General features: G+C 33.7%; 1 protein-coding gene across 3 annotated transcripts in view; it reads left to right on the top strand.

Annotated features, from left to right (window-relative positions):
* The window catches only part of LOC142340208 (uncharacterized), a 99,242-nt gene that overhangs the window by 36,907 nt on the left and 39,787 nt on the right, over positions 1 to 22,548 (top strand). The window contains exons 1-2 of one of the 3 annotated variants that reach the window (XM_075390736.1): positions 7,258 to 7,801; positions 10,405 to 11,005. In XM_075390736.1, coding sequence (XP_075246851.1) covers positions 10,809 to 11,005 — 197 coding nt within the window. In that variant the 5' untranslated portion in view covers positions 7,258 to 7,801; positions 10,405 to 10,808. Of the gene's footprint in view, positions 1 to 7,257; positions 7,802 to 10,404; positions 11,006 to 22,548 lie in introns of those variants that run through there. The other 2 variants (XM_075390744.1, XM_075390727.1) reach the window with 2 other exon arrangements.

Here is a 22,548-nt window from a genome sequence, read left to right as displayed (position 1 = left end):
CGTCCATATGTAGAATTAACTAGGGGATTTAGTAGAAATTTAACTGAGAGATCCGCGAAGCTGGTTCCCAGATCAGTGGAACTGTTTCACAGATCTGTTATTACCCGAACTGGGGAAAGTTGTTCGTGTAAATATTATAATTTTGTATCATTTCTTATTAATAATGGAATAAATTTAGAAAAAGTAAAAGATAATACAGATTTATTGAAGAGTATGGATAAATAAAAAATATAGAAAAGTAAAAGAAATAAAAATGTATTAAAAAATTTAGATAATTTTAAAAATTATTTAAAAAAGAGGGATTTCACTCTTTAAGCGCGATAAAAAAGCGATTTTGTACTGGGGTATCACTCCGTTAGGGGCGATTTCGCTCTTAAAGAGTATTTCACTATTAAAAGTGGGATTTGACTCTTATTTTGAAATTTTATAATTTTTTTTGTTTTTTAGAGAAACTTTGTGCCAAGCGCATAGTCAGTTGCTCTTACTAGCTTCTAAGAAGCCTAGCTTGGTTTCAATATTGGTGTTATTGATGCCAATTGACGACTTCAAATAAGGTATTAAAGCGAAGCTTTAGAAAAACGCTAAGGGAAATTTCTTTGCGTTCGCGCTTTTTTGTTACTTGATTAATCAAGTCAATTCTTCGGAATAATTTAAAGTTTGTATTTATATTTTGAGTTTTTAACAAAATTCAACCAAAAATTGATTGTTTTGACTGGGAATTCTTTTGTTATTTTGAGTTAAATCAGTTAAGTCCGCAAAGCTGAACGATTAGTTACATAGAGTCAAGTAATGCAACGGTTTTAAGCGAATCCTAAGCTGAAGCCTAGTTCGATATTGGAGTTTTGGAATCCACCAGAGAGACTTGCTAATGTTAAAATTAGAAAAAATTTATTTTTGCTATTAAGTTTTCAATCTTGCAAAAAAAGCCCTGTTTACCAACAGCTAACCGTAGCACATTGACACTTTACAGCAACATAGCCAAGTTATAAGGCTACAATTTTTCGTAATTAGAATTTTCTATTTTGGTTTATAAATTGAGTCACTAACAAAATTCGAGCGAAAAAATTTTTTTTCAATAGAGGGGATATTAAAATTAAGGGATATCAATACTAATTTATCAGCAGTAAGGATATCAATATTAATTTATCAGTAGTAAGGATATCAATATTAATGTATCGGTAGTAGGGATATCAATATTAATGCTAAATATATTGCTCAATAACCAATCTTTTTTTCATCATTTATGAAAATTGTAGTTCTGTCAAGCACCTAGATTGTAGCTGACTATCCTTCTGAACTTCTGCCAAGAACATTGTTAGAAAGTTTTTCCATTCCGAATAGTAGTCTGTTGAGACTAGGATCCTTGGATATTTTCACATGCTTGGGAAAAGTTGATATAGCTCTGAGTAGTAGAATAAGAATATCCTTTATCATTCAGTAGTTGTTTCCAAGGGATGTACTTCTTATTGTCATGATGAACTTGTTTCATTTTCCCCCATATGTATCCTTTGTCAGACATTGTCAGCAGATATGAACGATTCAGCTTTCCCTCCATATTATTGACTGTGTAGAGATAAGTCTCAAATTCACCAACAATGAATGAATTTCTGAGTTTATTGTGGAAAGATAAATATTCTGGAACGTTTACATCAAACTTGTCCAGTATTTCATGATGCTCGTATTGTAGTAAATCCTTCTTGGACTTGGTGAAGAATAACTGGAAGAGTTCTGCTTTTGTTCGTTTTCCGGTCTCTATTTCGTTTTCGGCAGTATTGTCCGTTTTGGCCTTGTTTTTTTTTACAAAATGCGATCAGTTGAGTTGTTAAATTTGTCAACCCCTTCAAATCTTCTGTAGGTAAAGATGCATTTGATAAAGCTCCAGTTATCAAAGTCTTGTCAAACGAAGAAAATTGTTTAAATTTTTTCTCTAGCTTTTGTAGTGAAACGAAACTCATGATGAATAGCCAAAAAGTGCCGTGGAGAAAAAAAGTCCACTCATGGAGAATTATTCTAGAACATTCATTATGAAGTAGCTTTTTACGCTTTACTGACCAGCCAATCAGAACGAGCATTAGTTACTGGAGTTACAAGCTACTGGTTGTTTCAATGCTTTATTTTTATTACGAGCTACTGGTTGTTACAAGCTACTGGTTGTTACAAGCTACTGGTTGTTACCATGCTACTGGTTGTTACAAGCTACTGGTTGTTACAAGCTACTGGTTGTGACAAGCATAAATTACTCGATACTAAGTGAGACAGGAAATGATAGATTTTGAGTGAATATGTATCGGCGAATTTGCAAACGAGCTTATTATTATTTTCTAGAATTAAGCCATTTCATAATTTAATGTTAGACTTAGAGTGAATATGTAGTAGTGGATAAAACAAGGAAACCAGTTAGCAGTAAAATTTGGCCCGATTCGACATGCGCGATTAGCGTATGGAGAAAGGGTCATATTTTTCTGGTGGCTGGTTTCCTTGTTTTTGTCCACTACTAGTTTGCTCAAGAAAACGTTTGGCTTCGTCTTTATAGTCTGGATGAACAACACCCAAGCTCTTTTCAGGGTGGTAGCCGTGTTTTGGCCCTCTTCAACTGTTTGTCCCAGCCATTGTTTGAAATCATTGAATTTGAAAGAAGCCGGGGCTTCATCTGCATAAAATTTTGTGTATGCTTCGTCGGTTTTTGCAGTTTTTTTATTGTTGCAGTAAGAAAAATTATAGCCATTTTCTTTGAAAAGAATTAGCATAGCATCAATCAATACACTAAAAAGGCCCATTATAGTTCTTATAATGTAATCATAACAACTTGAAATTATCGTCGTCACGTCACCCCAGTTTTGATGATTTTGAATCGTTTGCCTTTTTTCTCTGTTTTATTGTGTTTTGCTGATGACGTCTCTAATTTGGTGATTCAACCTTTTCACCCTATTAGTTGTTCCAACATCACTCAGTTCCAAATTACTCACTCCTCTGACTTTCCCGATATTTTTCAATCCTCCGCTTGAAGTTTTTGTGCAAAATAACAAGAAACTGTCTAACCAGGCCATGGAGGACTATGACGGCGGACCGAAATAACCAATGATCTAGATTTTGGATGGTTCAAAGAGCGCGTAGTGGTTCTTGTTTATAAATTCCTACGAAAAAATCTTTCCAATCCAAAATTGGTTAATATCCAGACTTTAGCTGTTTCATTTATTGCAAGAACTAGCAGACTAAAAGACAAGATCAATTTGAGGTCGTTAAAGTTCTGCAAAACGAAGGTCGAAAGGTCATCGCTATTTCAACAAAATATTGTTGAAATAAAAACGCCTAATGCGCTGACACAACTTAAAATTTTATGATATTTTTTGGATGACAACAATGTCAGTTTTGCAAACGATTTTTCACAAAAAACAGAACCTACTTAAAGAAATGTAATGACACTATGGATCATTGATTTGTTCAGTTTGACAAATAGTTCTTTTTGCGGTATATCTCATTTCCGTATGGATTTTTCGACAACAAGAATATTTCTAGGGGCCATTGCCTAATAAATTGGTACATGAAAAATTATAGATCACAAACAAAAAAAATGTACTGCTTTATTTTGATTGCTCTTCATGTTTTTCTACTATTAGGTTCAGGCCGGCCAAAGTGATTCGAAGAGCGCGCGCTAGGCTAAAGATGAATATATTATCAATAAACTTACGATTTGTAATATACAACTTTAAGCTTTGCAATTTCGCCAAACTTTTCTCGAAAACCCAGCGGTATTTCAAGTTATTGTTTGACCGCTGGTGTGTCCAGTTTTGGTTATTCATCTTAAACATTTCCATACTACGCTATTTGTTTAATTGTTTTTTTTTCAATATTTTGCCTCACAACTCCTAAATAAATTTGCTACCTATGTTATACTTAGCTCAATAGAAAGTTTTCCGAAAGCATTTTAAACTTCATCTTTATTTAATCAATTCAATTATATTGAGGTTATATGTTGGGTGCAATACAATTTTCATAAGGACAGATTTAGATTGATGCAATCAAAAATTGCATCTACCATTTTTTGTTTTTTTCCTTTGAATCATGGAATGCAAACAAATTTCTCTGAATCTTTCATTTGCATCTTCAAACTGAAGTCACGGAATAAAAGATAACCGTGTCGAACTTTCTTGGAATGTTCTATATCAACAAGATAGTTAAACGCAAACCAATTTTAAAGAACTTGATGCAATTTGAATGTTGTTTTCACAAAGTCTCAATGCTGATTCAGTTTTAGTGAAGTATTTCGCGTTTGACTTACTGAGTTTCTCCTCGTCTGTGATTATGCGTAATTTTAAAAGTGAACTCTAACTAAGCCTTTTGACAAATAATGAACAATTAAAGAAATTAGGTCTCAATGTAGCATTCAATTTTGCACGTCATTCTATTCTGACATAAATTTCTACTTTACTTAACTCGCGCATAAAGCTCAGCCCAAACGGCTGCATAATGTAACAAATGTATCACCAACCCTTAATCAGTTTGAACTTTTGTGCGGTAGCAGTTAGAGTTTTGAGTGATAGCTTGAGTTTTCTCCCATGCGTGAGATTCACGTTCTAATTAAAAGTGGACACCAACTAATTATGTTGGAAAAATGTGAACATATTCGTTCACCTAGATTTCCATCTAGAAATAAATTTTGAACGTCATGCTATTCGAAACAACAATTTACACAGCTTTTATCTACTGAAAAATCTTAATCGATTAACATCATTTTAGACCAAGAAAATGTTCTTATTTTTTCACATTCCCTCCACTGATATCTTTATTAAAGTTAAGTTACGGCTATACGACTAACGAAAAAATACAGTGCTATGCGTGGTTTGGTTTAGTGATTTTAAAGTTTAGGTTATCATAGCACTTTTAACTGCTACCTATTAATACTTCAGTATTTTACTTCATTCTTCAAAACGCTTCCTTTCCTCAATTTAATTTAACGCGTCTTAACGCTTGCCTTCATGATCAAAATTACACTTTTTACGACTAGCGCCGCCCTCTAATTCTTTGATCAAATGAGGCTCAGCAGTCCAATACCCAACGCGAGCGCAGCCCAATTTTTATTTGTTTTTTTATCTTTTATCTACTCTTCTTTATCTATCTTGAATAATTAATCTTAATAAACGACTTTTTTACTTTGAATAAAAATTATTGATATCTTACCACGCATAGAAAAACAACGAACTAATCAACTTCTACGAGGCTAGCCAAGAATACAAAGAAAAAGAGTAAAAGCAAGCAGAGCCAGCAGAAGCCCTTCCCGGCGCTTGAAATGGCTCCCAGCAACAAGAGCAATTAATTGGTTTTAAAGGAAAAAACTCGAGAATAAACTCATCTTTCCGAAATTTTGAACTTTCTATTTTTGATGCTTTAAATTGATTGAACTTGATTGTACATACATTAGTTATAATAATACGCTGAACGTCATGCTATTCTGACAATAATACTCCATTTTTCACTTGAACGCTTTTACTGAACACCTGTAGTAGCACCAACCGTCTGCAATATGTAGTAAATTTAACCATTCTGCCGTCGTGGGTCGAGACTCATAAAGCTGGGCAGACTTGGCCACTTAATACGAGGGATTTTTTTGAAACAACATAATCCAGATACTAATTGATTATCTCTTGCAGATCACCCTGCCAACGAGAATAATTTTAAGGAAATTGGCTGAAAAGTTCGGCATATTATTTAAGATGTTTATCAAAAAGAGCCATCAACTAATCTGATCAAAGATTTAACCATTTGATTTCTGAACATTTCTTATCAAACACGATTGCATCAAACTATGATTTGCCTAATTCTGCAGAGTAATTCGAAGAATCGTCGCCACAAGATTTCATGCAAAACAACTTTCAGAAATTTTATTATATCATATTAGATTGGACAAATTTGCTGACTTGAGCTCAAGTTCCAACGTGTCTATTGCCTGCAGTGACATCAGTTATGTAAACTTGAGTGTGATTGGAGGAAGTATTAAATTTGTGTTAGTTTGAGGGAGGGAACAATTACAGCTCACTTGTCTACTTGTGTGGGCGTTAAGAGACGGAAAATAAATTTGACGTCTTCAGAACGGAAACTTTTGTTTCAGTTCTCTGAGCGTTCGTGCAATTCCCAGACATAATTTGTTCTGAATTTTGTCATTTTTCAGTCAGACACTTTAATCAGACATATTTTATTGAACCTTGAAAAGATTTCATCAGAATTCGATTGCTCATAGCTTACACCCCACAAATACATACACAACTCGTTTTGCGGAAGGTTTATACAAACACACGTTTATTAAATTGATTTTGATTTGTCATGCCAACTTTCCTGTTTAACTTTTAATGGGTTTTCTTTTTTGCCTCCCATTTTGCTCTCCTTATTTTTGTAGCATTGGATAATTTCGAGTAATTTCAAAAGCACCACTTTTTTCTTGTTTTTATTGGAAAAATAGAAACGAGGCTTGTCTCTAGCGCCATTAATATCGCTCTTTTGTCCCAAAATCCCTGTGTTTAAATTTCAGCAATCAATTTGCTGAAACTATTGATAGTGTTTGAAGCTCTACTACATTCATTGACAACTTTTGTCTGTACAAATTATCAAAGCACTTTTCATGTATAGTATTTTAATATACAACTGGTATTTTTTCGTACATCTTAAAACATGCACTAATGTATGCAGTCGTTATTGTTTTTTTAAACGAGAAAGAAGAACGAAATATATTTAGCGTTGAAGCAATCAGTGCACTTTTCAAAGGGCGCAGATGGCATTTTAAAACTCAATTACGTGAACTCTTCGTTTTATTTTTTACAGTAGACAGTTTTAGTAAAAAGTGCGAAGACAGCAAAATGTCACATACTTTTTGTGTAATTCTCCTTTCAGTAACAAATGTCTACGTGACTCTGAAAGGGGAAAAATTTTACAAACACAGTTAAAAGTGGCCAGGAAGGGAAAATGGCTACTTTCCTTTGTTTTAGATATCAGAAGCTACCTTGTAAAAATTCACAGCACTATTTATCTGTTACAAGCCGAGGATAATTATTGATTTTTTAACCTTTGAAGTCGCATCCGCTCAAACGTGGTTGTTTTCTAAACTTCAAATTTGACTGTAACCAGTCAATATTTTCGCTGTTCTTTGATGAAGTCTAAACCGTTGTTTAGCAGAATTATTTATATAGTTGATTTTTGTTGTATTATATCGCAAGTAGTTAATTTTACCTGTGTGCGAAATAATTTGGAGTGATGAAACATGAAAAACCTTTTCTAATGACATTTGAGTCACGTTTTTAAAGAAAACGGTAAAAGAAACGATTTTGTAAGTTACTGCATTTTTAATCTTTGCGCGCAACTTAATTGTAAACATTATTTTAGTGCTTTTGGTATTATTACTTTGGCCGTTTGTAGGGGAGAGTTGAACTTCATTTTGTCTTTGCACGTTTTCATGTTTGTATGTTTTAAAGAACTGCATTTTATAAAAATAGAACACATTTTTTTATTACTCTCATTCTTATATTTCTATATTCAGCTTCCGCGGTCGCTTTTGCGATTAATTTTGTGTCGAGCGGTGGTTCATTTTAGCCTGATCTTATCTCACACAATTATTTTTTAATGATGGCACATTTGAAGAGCCTGTAAATACATTGCTAAATTGATTTTGTCAATTATTCACTCGCTCCTAATTTCTACACACACGTTTTATTTGATCACACAGTTGCATATATTGTTTATTTTCAGAACACAGTTTGATGCCCGTTTTAAAGTGGACTATTTTGGGGCTATAAAAAGAATCTTCTGTGCTTCTGTATTGTTTCTATGCTTCACTTTTTTTGATGTCTTATAACCTAGGAAAATTGTGTGTGTGTGTGTGTGTGTGTGTGTGTGTGTGTGTGTATGTATGTGTATGTGTGTGTTTGTGTGTGTGTGTTTGTGCTGTGTGTGTGTGCGTGTATGTGTGCGTGCGTTTGTGTGTTTAAGTGTGAGAGTGTGTGTTTGTTTGTGTATGTTTGTGCGTGCGTGTGTGAGTTTGTGTGTGAAAGTGTGCGTGTGTTTGCGTGTGTGTTTGTGTGTCTGTGTGTGTTTGTGTGTGTTTGTGTGAGTGTGTTTGCGTGTTTGTGTGTGTGTGTGTGTGTGTGTTTGTGTGTCTTTGTTTGTGTGTCTGTGTTTGTGTGTGTGTCTGTCCCTGTGTGTGTGTTTGTTTGAGTGTGTGTGTTTGTGTGTGTACGTGTGTTTGTGTGTTATTATGTGTTTTTGTGTGTTATTATGTGTTTGTGTGTTTGTGTGTGCATGTGTTTGTGCGTGTGTGTGTGTGTGTGTGTTTGTGTGAGTGTGGGTGTTTGTGTGTGTGTGATTGTGTGTGGTTGTGCGTGTGTGTTTGTGTGTGAGTTTGTGTGTGAGTTTGTGTGTTTTTTTGTTTGTGGCTGTGTATGTGTGTTTGTGTGTGTGTGCAGGTGTTCATGTGTGTGTCTTTGTGATTGTGTGTGTTTATACTCGTGTATGTGTATGTGTTTGTTTGTATGTGTGTCTGTGTGTGTATGTGTTTGTGCTCGAGTGTGTTTGTTTGTGCGTGTTTGCGTATTTGTGTTTGTGCATGTTTGCGTTTGTGTATGTTTGTCTTTGTGTGTGTTTATGTGCGTGTATGTGTGTTTGTGCATACGTGTAAATGTTTGTGTGTGCATGTATCTGTGTGGTTGTGTGTATTTGTGTTAATATGTGTGTGTTTGTGTTTGTGCATGAGTTTTTGTTTGTGCCTGTCTGCGTGTGTGTTTGTGTGAGTGTGTGTATGTTTTTGTGCGTTTGTTTTTTTGTGCGTGTTTGTGCGAGTCTATATGTTTGTGTTTGGGAGCGTGTGTGTGTGTGTCTTTGTGTGTGTGTAATTTTGCGTGTGCGTGTACATGTGTGCATGTGCGTTTGTTTGTAAGTGTGTGAGGGTGTGTGTTTGTTTTTGTGTTTGTGATGTGTGTGTGTGTGTGTTTGTGCGTGATGTGATGTGTGTGTGTTTCTTCGTATGTGTGTGTATGTCTTTGTTTGTGTGGGTGTTTTTGATTGCGTTTGTGCGTGTGTGCGATGTGTGCTTGTATGTGTGTGTTTGTGTGTTTGTGCGTGTGTGTGCGTGCGTATGGGTGTGCGTGTCTGATTGTGTCTGTGTATTTGTGTTGGTGTGGGTTTGTGCGTGTGCGTGTGTGTATGTTTGTGTGTGTAATTGTATCGGCGCCTGTTTGTGCGTGGGTTCGCGTTTCTGTTTGTGAGTTTTTGTTTTTGTATTTGTGCGTGTTTGTGCGCGTGGGTGTTTGTTTGTGCGTGGGTGTCTGTGTGCGTGAGTATGTGCATTTATTTGTGTGTGTTTGTGTTTGTGTGTGTTTTGTGTGTGTGTGTGTGTGTAAGTGTGTGTGTGTGTGTGAGTGCGGTTGTGAGATTGTGTTTGTGTTTGTGTGCGTGTGTGTGTATACGCGCGTCTGTTTGTGTGTGTGTGTGTGGGTGTGTTTGTGTTGGTGTTTCTGTTTGTGAATTTTTGTTTTTGTGTTTGTGCGTGTTTGTGTGTGTGTGTGTGTGTTTGTGCGTGGGTGTCTGTGTGCGTGAGTATGTGCATTTGTTTGTGTGTGTTTGCGTTTGTGTGTTGTGTGTGTGTGTGTATGGTTGTGTGTGAGTGCGTGTGTATCGGTGTGATATTGTGTTTGTGTTTGTGTGCGTAAGTGTGTAAACTGTGTGTGTGTTTGTGCCTGTGTTTTGTTTGTGTGTTTGTGTGTGTGTGTTTATTTGTGCGCGTGTGTGTCTGTGCGTGAGTGTGCGTGTGTGTATATGTGTGCGTGTATGCGTGTGTGTGTGTGTGTGTTTGCGTGTGTGTGTGTGTGTGTGTGTGTGTGTGTGTGTGGGTGTGTGTGTTTTTGTGTGTGTGCGCGTTTATGCGTTTGTGTGTGTGCGTGTATGCGCGTGTATGCGTGTGTGTGTGTGCGTGTGCGCCTGTGTGTATGTGTTTGCGTGTATTCGTATGTGTGTATGTGTGTGTGTGCGTGCGTCCGTGTATTTATATATATATATATATATATATATATATATATATATATATGTGTGTGTGTGTGTGTGTGTGCGTGTGCGTGTATGCGTGTGTCTGTGTGTGTGCGTGTGTGTGTGTGTGTGCTGTGTGTGTGCGTGTATGTGTGCTTGTATGCGTGTGTGTGTGTGTGTGTGTGTGTGTGTGTGTGTGTGCTTGTATGCGTGTGTGTGTGTGTGTGTGTGTGTGTGTGTGTGTGTGTGTGTGTGTGGTTGTGTGTGTGTGTGTGTGTGTGTGTGTTGTGTGTGTGTGTGTGTGTGTGTGTGTGTGTGTTTGTGTGTGTGTACTTGGATCAATAGTTTATTATTTTCCACTAACTTTTGATGTTCTGTAAAGCATAAATAATACATTTGAAGCACTGTCAATTCCATTATTCATTTTCCTGCTTTCATTTACACTCTATTTTCACCCTGCCTCTTGTACCTAAGAGGGAGAGAGAGAAAGAGGGAGACGACCATACAGGCTGTTAAATCCCAAAATTTAATGGAAATAAGAAGTATAGCCCTCATTGGTAGCCATGTATTAAGTGTACAACAGGGAAGGTAGTCGGTTAGAAAAGACCCAACCTCAATGAAAGCGTCTTCTGTCTTTGGAAGGAATCAGGCCAACACGGAAGACCACTCCAACAGCCGGGCTTATTTCCACAAAGTACTCAGACAGCGTCGACTTAATAAACAGCGCCCGCTATAATGTAAACAATATTGCAAATCAAATCAACAACAATTTCAGAAGCTGCAGCGGTGGCTTGCTTCACAATCAAATGGCTAATAGCAACAATAACAACAACTACAACCCGATTGCAGCGGCGACAACTACTACTACTACTGCTACTAGCTCAACTGAATCTTCTAATTGCGTGACTACTGCGATTGCGACACCCTCAACCACTACCACTAATGCCAACGCTGTACCCCCCTCCCCGCTTCTACTATACAGCCCCAAGCTGAGACCGTCAGGGTGAGTTGGTTTTGATTTTTAATTAAATTTCACGCATCACTGCGTTCTAATGAAAAGTCAACCTCCTTCCCCCCTCCCCACTGGGCCCTTGCTTTGTTGCGAAATGTATACTTTTCTACATAGCCCGTGTTTGTTGTTCTATAACAAATGAGGGAAATAACAAGTCATACCTCATTAAAGTTTAATTCAATTATGTAATGCGATGAAGCTTATAAGCTATTTTTTTTAAAAAAAATAATGCTTCCGCTCTTTTGAATAATCTAGACACCAAAAACAACATTGAGCTATAGCTGATTGCGATATAGTTATTGTTCACATATTGTTTTCCTCCAACATATCACAGTTAATTTTATCCCTGTATGTATTTTTAGCTCCAAGCAGAGCAAATATGTTTAGTCTCAACATTCAAATTATCCATTCAATCTGTAACTTTGAAACTACAATAAAAAATCTATGCAGAAAGGTTTTAGAATTTTCAGTTAATAAAATACGAGTCATCATCGGATAATTTTCTGTAATCCATTTTTAACAATTTGCCATAAAACCTCCGGGTTATACCCCCCCCCCTCCCCTTCACCCCCGCGAGATTCAGCGATCTATATCGGAGTCGTAATCCATACTACCAAGCATTAGTAGAACAAGCGTGTTTTGACTGCAAAAACCAGCTAACCCTTCCTAACCCCTCCTTCGAAATAACCCAAAAAATGAGAGCCCATTTTTCTACGCGTTACCCTCTACCAGTCACCCGAAGCAGTTGGTTTGATGTTACCTAGCCCTTACTCTCATAATACTCCTCTTTAAAGACAGAATCCCCACAATAGGGCATATAGACTGTGTTGAAAAGAAGCAAATTTACGCATTAAGATATTCTGATCCTTCCCCACTGTGGTGCCTCGAGGCAAAGAGTTCTGCATTCACGTGAGTTTTTACCTCCGCTTTCTTCCTTATCAATTTTGACATTTTCCCTAAAATGGTACCCATTACGGCTATCGCTGTCTTTCAGACCGATTTAATGAGTGCTTATTGTTGCTCTAACAGTGATTTCTATTTAGACACAAATTTTCATTTAGACTCTAATATTCACCACTGTTTCCAGATTTTTCAGCAGATTTATCCTACATTTTTTCGTTAAAACGGACCATGAAATGTTTCAAAAAGTAGGTATAAATTTATATCCTTGTTTTTGGTTGTGTCTATTCCAATAGCTAATAAATATTATTTATATATTTTTTTGCCTATTATCTAAGAATTTTTCTTATAACCTATTTCTCTAGCAATAGAAAGTTTTTTTGCTAAAAACTTGATTGCTAAACATTTTTAGGAATTTTAATTCTAGAAAAATCTGATTTAAATTTTGGAATTTATTCATTGGGAGAAATGTTCAAAGAATTTTTAGGCTTTTTAAACCCGACTCAGATGCTTCCATTTTTTTAGCTGGGATTAAAAAGCCTATTTTTTTTCTTTGAACATAGTAGGATTAAATATTTGATTCATAACATTTCCGGAACCAAACTTCAAGTGATATTTGCAACGTTTTACAATTTTAAAAGAAATTTATGTTGCTCGTTGAAATTATTGTTATAATGGTTCTCCCCGAATATTGTTGACAATCAGGACGCGCCATCGATTAATTAAGAAATGTTTGTGCCATGAAATCTGAGCAGTCCCTATTTAATAGCAGGTTAATTGTGAATTTATCAATTAATTGTGAATTTATCAAATTTATCTGCAAAAAAACCTAAAACGCCTTAACCGACAGATTAACTGGGGTATAAAAGTGTGCTTTCTACGCAAAAAGTATGACAAAGCGAGAGATCTGCTAATCCAGACAAAGACCCTACCAGCTGAGCTAATAAAAGCAAAAATGTCGCTAATCAAATTTCATTATGATATCGCTAGGCCAGAAAATTCTGAAAATTTTCACGGGTATCTGAGTCTTCATCAAAATACTCGAACAAAAAAATTCAAAATTAGACAAAATGCCAAAACCAGCTTTGGAATGAATTCGATTGTTCGTCAATGCGTACAAAATTGGAATAAGTTACCACATTGGCTTCGGTTGGCAAAAAATGAAAACGTTTTTATGAAAACGTTGAATGATTTCTTGCTCTCACAACATGAAAAAATTCTTTTGAATAGTAACGTAGGAGCTTTTAAAAGTTATTTTTATTTTTAGGAAGAAAACAATCGAAAGAAAATTTTATAAAGTGACTCTTTAAGAAATTTGTTGATGTTTATTATATTATTATTGTTTGAATGATTTAAAATTTTTTTTGCTTCAGGTATAATTTTAATTCTACTTGTTGCAAAAAAATTACTATTGGTATTTGTTGCTTTTGCTGTAATTTGATCTTCAATTTGGCATGCAACTTCGGTCTCGACTGCTAAGTCTCTTTAACTATTAAAGAAGAACTTTTGTTGCTGCCGCTCACTTGAAGTTCGTCTAGCCAAGTGTCGCTATAGATAGTTTTTAAAATTTAAAAAAAAGGTGTACTTGAAAATTTATAGGTAGAGGAGCAGTTCTGAATTTATCTACCAAAATATATACTTTCGTTAGTTTGAATTGTTTTTGTGCATCTTTGAAAAGTACTTTTGTATGTTACAAATCAGTTATACGTTAATAAAGTTACCCACTCTGCGCCAAATTTTCTCAAGAAAATCTAAAAATTATAACAAGAAAGTTCGCTTGTTCCGTTTTCATTACAACTTATCCTTAGTCATGACTTCTTAGACATGTTTTAACCGAGTTTTTGCTCGATAAGCACAAGAAAGTACCCGTTATTAGACAAACGGGAGCCTTCAAATCTTATTTTTACTTATGAGAACGAACAGCCACAATTTTAGGATTATTATATTATTAACAATACTTATACTGATATTAAATTATTTAACATTTGAAAGCATGTGGATATCTAAGCTTATTAGGGTTATAATCTGAATAATTTACATGTTTGAACAAAAAAAGACTTTTTGTTTCAAAATACGCAATACTGGAAACTGAAACAACTTTTTTTGCATTATCAACAAGACAAATTTGTCTCAATTTTTCTCAATTATCATATCATCAGCGTTATGTGGTACAAAAAGACACAAAATTAGTTGATATATATGTGGAAGTTGCATCTAAGAAACGTCGAAAAAGTCCTGGTCATGATATGTGCTTTAAATCACCCACTCTTTTCACAGACGTTTTGTTCTAATCTGGCTCTACTGGTAACTTTTAGTTGATCTTGTGTTTGAATTAGCGTGAGTAGTAGTAAAAATGCCGATATTTTAACGGGGAGTAGTAGTAAAAATGCCGATATTTTAACGGTAATTTTTTGTGAATTAGGTGTCGTGAGAGTGATAGAACTTTTGAGAGTCAAGTTTTTTTGTGATATTCTATAAAAATTCTGAATCCATTTTCTAGTCCAATGAGAATAATGAAGGACTGAAAAAACTGAGAAAGCAAACGCTACTAACCTGATGGAATACTGAGGTAAAGGTAGAAAAAGATAGTGTAAATTTGATCAGTTTTTGTTCCAATGTAAGAAATTTTATAGCTGCGAGTCTGAGAAACGACGGAAAATTCCTGGTCATGATATCTGCTTTAAATCTTTTTCCCACTCTTCACAGACGTTTTGTTCTAATCCAGCTCTATCGGTAACTTGTAGTTGATCTGGTGGTTGAAATAGCGTGGTACGAAAAATCAGTCTTGTTTCAAATCCGAATTTGTGGCTTGATACGAATAACAAGATTTCAACTTGGTTGAGTAAGTGACCGAGCTCATGGGATAAAAAACTATTTTTTGTTTTCTTTCCTTCACTTGGTATTATTTTAGTGCTCTTGCATTTATACTTGAACAACGGTGCTCGTTATATTGCGTTCACACTTATAATGTTCTGCCTGGTTATCCCCGGATATTAAAATTTGAGGGAACTCAAATAAAAACGGTCAGTAATGATAGTGACTTTTTCGTCCTCTTATCTTCAACAGCCCCGACACATCAACTTAGTTAGTTTCTTTCAGCGATAAATTGGATTGCGTAGGTTTGTTTACTGACATATTTGCTTTTTAATTTGTCTTAAAAAGATATAAAACACAATGCTGTGGATGTCCAAACAAATTATTAATTCAATCTTCTAAACAAACAAGGAGGCTCGGTAATGTGCGTCCGCACATAATGTTCTGACCCCGCTCAACCATGTTTTTGACTTAATTGTCCACCAACAAGAGGAATCGATTGAAAATTTTCAAATATCAATTATTGTTCAAAAATAATTAGTTTATCCATTTATAAAATCGTTTTAAGCTCTAACCAATATACTAATAAAACAATAACTCATTAGAGAACCAATAATGACTGCCATTGAGGAGAGTAATAAACATGAGAAACAACAAAATTCAAAAAAAAACAACAAGCATTAATAACAACCAAAACTCAATGTCTATTCATTTTTTTTTTGAAAACACTTAATGAAAAAGTCGAAATAGCATTAGATTGGAAGTCAACTGAAACAAATGTGACTTGTATTTTACCAGAAAAGATACGGGAATTGTCTTTATTGAGAATATCTAACAAGAAAACAGAAAACAAAAGGGCAAAGTCAGAAAGTAAGTGTACACTTTTTCAAAACAAATGAATTCAAAGTCATGAAAGCAATTAGATATCAATTGAAATCCTTGAATGAATTCATTTATACTTTGATGCAAACCCATTGGCAACTGTGATTATCCAGAATGTCATACGACTAGAAAAAGAACAATTAATGGCAAAAATAAAGAGGTGATTTCAATTTTGCGAGGAAATGGTGTCAAATCCTATAAGATCTATTCACTAATAATATTGATTTTATTAAATTGCGCCTTATTAAGACTCCATTAGTCTGAGATGCGAATTGTCAGCAATGTGCCATTAAAATGATAATGGGACAAGACAGCGAAAGAGAAGCTAAAATTTGGAAAATGTCGAATAAATAATTAGAAAGTTTATGAAAACTCGTTTTATCAACACCAAAATTCAAATAGTTTAACAAAAGAACAACAATTAGGATTTAAAAATAACTCCATTTAAGAAGAATGTAACCTCTATTTAATGGGGTTACGCTTAAAGATTGCACATATAAGATTGAAATTGGCAAATCTCAAGGAGCCATTATATTTTTGAAATCAAATTTTTAAAAGTCTCTCTTTGTAATTCTAGAAACTCGGCGAAGTCTATAGGTTCATTCCAAATTTTTATCACATCACTTCTAAAGTTTATTTTTATATGGTTCTCATCTTTCTTATATTGACAATCAACAGTTCCCTTATATTGATCAGCCAAGCACCATTTAGTGTTAAAGTAATTTCTTTAACTTGAATGAGTGTTTGATCAACGGCGTCCTTGATATCTTTGCTAAATTTTCCCACACTATCGTAAGTATAAAACTGTTTACTATTGCGACTAGATTCTACTGACAAGTTTTAGTTTCTTGTAACTTGTTCCTTTTATGAGTATTCAAATGAGTAGTTAAATTTCTTTGATTATTGAACTCTTCACTACATTCAGGACAGTTGTAAGGACTATCATCACAATTAGTATCGTTATCAGTATCACTAACATCGTCCTTGTCATTATAACTATCTTTTTTGTTATCATTACTATAAATGTGCTTAAGAACAAAATTGCTGACAGTGTGTATTTACATAGTATATTATGCGCAACCCCATGCATATGCTTAAGCATTGATTATAGTAACTTTCAGCATTCAAATATTTAAAAATTCATTTCAACGAAGTTGTCTTGCAAATTTAAAAGTGATTAAAACAATCATGAAGCTCATCAATATTATCAAAATTTATGTTTTCTTTATATAAAAGATTAGACCAATAACAACAATCGCTACTAGGTTTACAGTAAATGAATACATCACATGGTTTATTGGGATGGAGTTTTTTGATAAGGGATCTCAAAAACCACTAGCAGCAAAACATGTAATACAGTGAGGATATTTAATTTTTTGTGCTTGACATTCTTTACACGCAAATTGTTGACATCAAACATAGATACATATTTAAAAATGAAATTTACATAAGCAAAAACTTAATTATGTTCTCAGCATGGTGTTCTGATTCAACTGATTGGTTAAAAACATTATTATATTATATATGATGATTATATATTTTGTTTATTACATCTTGGTGGCTAATGTTATCTCTTATGTACTCAATAATGTTCACAAAAATCTTTTTATCGGTATCTATTAATTCAATTAATTTTCTCTTACCATCAGCATTCAAAACTTTAGTCCTTTTACTAATATATTTTTGGTTAATGCGGCTTTGTTGATTTCTTCATCACTCCAGAGTTGCGAAAGATTTTTCATAACATTTTTGGTGCGTCTTCCCCTTAATATATTATTATTAATAACATCAAAAATATTACTGGTTTCTTGACCGTTTTAGCAGTTTAATAGATCAGCTGAGCTGCTTCGATGTTTATCTGCAAGGGTGGTGAGTCCACCAAGAGCATATTTCTTTTGCAGATTATCTGTAGCATATCCTCTTTGTGTTCTTTTAGCTATCATATCACCTTTATGTGACATAGTACCAGTTGCATCAGCAACATAGCTAAAATTTTTTCCATCTGGTTTTGAATTTGAAGATAGAAAAATATAGACTACTTTTAATGTGCTAAAAAACTGGCAAAATATGATGCATTAAAAAAGAGTATAAATTTATCTTCTCTTCAACTTAAACATAATTTTGTGTCTTAACACCTTTCATTGTTAAACAATTTTTTTAAAAAATAAAGGATATTGTTATTTTTATCAAAATTTTTTTTTATTAGTATCAGATATCATTCTTGGTTTTAGATATTCTATTATAAGATGGTAACTGGTAATCTTTTATGAGTATTCAATTGAATAGTTAAAGCTCTTTGATTATTGAACTCTTCATTACATTCAGGGCAGGTATATGGACTATCATCACAACTAGTATCATTATCACTATCACTAGCCTCATCACTATCATTGTCATTATAAGTATCTTTTTTATTATCTTTTACTATATATGTGATTAAGCATTATTGAACTCTTCATTATATTCAGGACAGCTGTAAAGACTATCACTATAATTAGCATCATTATCACTATCATTGTCATTATTAGTATCATTGTTATTACCAGTACTAATATTAGTATTATGATTAGTATCGGGTTGTTCATGTTGCTCTTGTTGCTCCTCTTGTTCGTCCTGTTGTTCATCTTGTTCTTCCTAATTATAGTAAAATTCTAATTGTTATCTATGTTCTGTGCTTGATTGGTTTCTAGCTTGTTCTCTTATTGAGTGAAAAGATATATAACAGGTATTGCACTGTGTTTCCGACGTCTTCTATTTTTTTTAAAAATGTCAGGAATTGAAAAAAGAAGCTGTCATGCCTGTATATGTGCTTAAATATGAAAATGTTGACAGTGTGTATCTACATAGTATATTATGCGCTATCGCCTGTACGTGTTTAAGCCTTGATTTTAGAGTTTTTCAGCATACCTATACTTAAGCACCCAGGTCGACAAAGTTGTTTTTGCTAACTTGATTTTTGATTACAGTAATCGTGAAACTCATCTATATGATCACATTTTAAATTAATTTTATACAAAAGATTAGACCATTAACTACTGGGTTTACAGTAAGCAAATATAACACAATGTTTATTGGGACCGAATGTTTTGATATGAGATCTTAAACAACTAGCAGAAATACATTTGATACAATGAGGACATTAAAAATTATGTGATTGACGTTCTTTACACTCATCTGTGTTTATGTAGATATATCCTTAATAATATGACTTTTATTACACCTTCTAGTTTTAATATTAGGATTAACATTTTATTTTTTATTTGGGTTAACATTTGGATTAAAACTTGGGGTAACATTAGATTAATATTTGGATTAGCTTTAGGATTAATAATTGGATTAGGAGTGGGGTTAATATTTGGGTTAGAATTGATGATAAAAAGATATCTTTCTTTTTGTTCTGCATCCCCAAATGCGATCCGCAGGGTGGCTTAGGGGACCAGGTCCAGAAGCCCTCTGCCAAACTCCGAAGGAGTTTGGCTCATCTGCAACGCCGTTCCCTAATCTGCAATGGTTGATAATTTTGCTATTGCTCTGGTCGTTGTTGCTCTTGTTTTTGTTGTTGCTGCTGTCGATGACGTGGTTGTAGTTGTTGTTGCTGTGGTTGTTGTCGCAGTTGCTGCTACTTTGAACGAGCCGCTGCTTTGTGGTTGTCTAGTTTTTTTAAAACATATAGCATTGACTAAACTTTTAACACGACAATTTCAATTTTGCATTTTATGTTTATGATTTTAACTAATCCACTCTTTGAAAACTATTAGGAGATTTTTTTCTTTTATTCAAGGCATTCCGTTCAAATAAGGAAAAACTTAAATATATTCTCAACATGGTATTCTGATTCAAGTCATTTGTTACATACATTAATATATTATATATGATGATTATATATTTTGTTTATTACATTTGTTTATTTATACTGGTGGCTAATGTTAGCTCTTATGTACTCAATAATTTCCTCAAAAATCTTTTTATCGTTATCTAATAATTCATTTAATTTTCTCTTACCATCAGCATTTAGAAGCTTAGTCTTTTTATTAAAATATTTTTTGTTAAAACGGCTTTGTTGACGTCATCATCACTCCAGAGTTGTGGAACATTTTTCATAAAATCTTTGTTGCATCTTTCCCTTAATATATTATTATTAATAACATCAAGAATATTACTGGTTTCTTGACCTCTTAGGCAGTTTAGTAGATCAGCTAAGCTGCTTCGATGTTTATTGGCCATGGTGGTGAGTTCACCAAGAGCATAGTTCCTTTGCAGATTATCTGTAGCAAATCCTCTGTGTGTTCTTTTAGCTATCATATCATCTTTATGTAACATAGTACCTGGTGCATCAGCAACATAGCTAACATTATTCCATCTGGTTTTTAATTTGGCGATAGAAAAATATAGACTACTATTAATGTGCCAAAAAACTGGCAATATATGATGCATTAGAAAAGAGTATCAATTTATCTTCGCTTCATTTTCTCTAACTTTTGTGTCTTAACACCTTTCATTGTTAAACAATTTTTTTAAAAAATAAAGGATATAGTTAGTTTTATCAAAAACTTTTTTTTATCAGTATCAGATATAGTTCTTAGTTTTAGCTATTCTATTATAAGACGGTAACTGGTAATCTTTTATGAGTATTCAAATGAATAGTTAAAGCTCTTTGATTATTGAACTCTTCATTACATTCAGGGCAGGTATATGGACTATCATCACAACTAGTATCATTATCACTATCACTAGCCTCATCACTATCATTGTCATTATAAGTATCTTTTTTATTATCTTTTACTATATATGTGATTAAGCATTATTGAACTCTTCATTATATTCAGGACAGCTGTAAAGACTATCACTATAATTAGCATCATTATCACTATCATTGTCATTATTAGTATCATTGTTATTACTAGTACTAATATTAGTATTATGATTAGTATCGGGTTGTTCATGTTGCTCTTGTTGCTCCTCTTGTTCGTCCTGTTGTTCATCTTGTTCTTCCTAATTATAGTAAAATTCTAATTGTTATCTATGTTCTGTGCTTGATTGGTTTCTAGCTTGTTCTCTTATTGAGTGAAAAGATATATAACAGGTATTGCACTGTGTTTCCGACGTCTTCTATTTTTTTAAAAATGTCAGGAATTAAAAAAAGAAGCTGTCATGCCTGTATATGTGCTTAAATATGAAAATGTTGACAGTGTGTATCTACATAGTATATTATGCGCTATCGCCTGTACGTGTTTAAGCCTTGATTTTAGAGTTTTTCAGCATACCTATACTTAAGCACCCAGGTCAACAAAGTTGATTTTGCTAATTTGATTATTGATTACAGTAATCGTGAAACTCATCTATATGATCACATTTTAAATTAATTTTATACAAAAAGATTAGACCATTAACTACTGGGTTTACAGTAAGCAAATATAACACAATGTTTATTGGGACCGAATGTTTTGATATGAGATCTTAAACAACTAGCAGATATACATTTGATACAATGAGGACATTGAAAATTATGTGATTGACATTCTTTACACGCATCTGTGTTTATGTAGATACATCCTTAATAATATGACCTTTATTACACCTTCTAGTTTGAATATTAGGATTAACATTTTATTTTTTATTTGGGTTAACATTTGGATTAAAACTTGGGGTAACATTAGATTAATATTTGGATTAGCTTTAGGATTAATAATTGGATTAGGAGTGGGGTTAATATTTGGGTTAGAATTGATGATAAAAAGATATCTTTGTTTTTGTTCTGCATCCCCAAATGCGATCCGCAGGGTGGCTTAGGGGACCAGGTCCAGAAGCCCTCTGCCAAACTCCGAAGGAGTTTGGCTCATCTGCAACGCCGTTCCCTAATCTGCAATGGTTGATAATTTTGCTATTGCTCTGGTCGTTGTTGCTCTTGTTTTTGTTGTTGCTGCTGTCGATGATGTGGTTGTAGTTGTTGTTGCTGTGGTTGTTGTCGCAGTTGCTGCTACTTTGAACGAGCCGCTGCTTTGTGGTTGTCTAGTTTTTTTTAAAACATATAGCATTGACTAAACTTTTAACACAACAATTTCAATTTTGCATTTTATGTTTATGATTCTAACTAATCCACTCTTTGAAAACTATTAGGAGATTTTTTTCTTTTATTCAAGGCATTCCGTTCAAATAAGGAAAAACTTAAATATATTCTCAACATGGTATTCTGATTCAAGTCATTTGTTACATACATTAATATATTATATATGATGATTATATATTTTGTTTATTACATTTGTTTATTTATATTGGTGGCTAATGTTTTCTCTTATGTACTCAATAATTTCCCCAAAAATCTTTTTATCGTTATCTAATAATTCATTTAATTTTCTCTTACCATCAGCATTTAGAAGCTTAGTCTTTTTATTAAAATATTTTTTTGTTAAAACGGCTTTGTTGACGTCATCATCACTCCAGAGTTGTGGAACATTTTTCATAAAATCTTTGTTGCATCTTTCCCTTAATATATTATTATTAATAACATCAAGAATATTACTGGTTTCTTGATCTCTTAGGCAGTTTAGTAGATCAGCTAAGCTGCTTCGATGTTTATTGGCCATGGTGGTGAGTTCACCAAGAGCATAGTTCCTTTGCAGATTATCTGTAGCAAATCCTCTGTGTGTTCTTTTAGCTATCATATCATCTTTATGTGACATAGTACCTGGTGCATCAGCAACATAGCTAACATTATTCCATTTTTTAATTTGGCGATAGAAAAATATAGACTACTATTAATGTGCCAAAAAACTGGCAATATATGATGCATTAGAAAAGAGTATCAATTTATCTTCGCTTCATTTTCTCTAACTTTTGTGTCTTAACACCTTTCATTGTTAAACAATTTTTTTAAAAAATAAAGGATATAGTTAGTTTTATCAAAAACTTTTTTTTTATCAGTATCAGATATCGTTCTT

Source organism: Convolutriloba macropyga, chromosome 1 (assembly GCF_964194025.1).
Source record: "Convolutriloba macropyga chromosome 1, txConMacr16.3, whole genome shotgun sequence".
Lineage (NCBI taxonomy): Eukaryota > Metazoa > Xenacoelomorpha > Acoela > Convolutidae > Convolutriloba > Convolutriloba macropyga.
The sequence above is the reverse complement of the archived record's forward strand: the minus strand, read 5'-3'. Positions and strand labels throughout refer to the sequence as shown.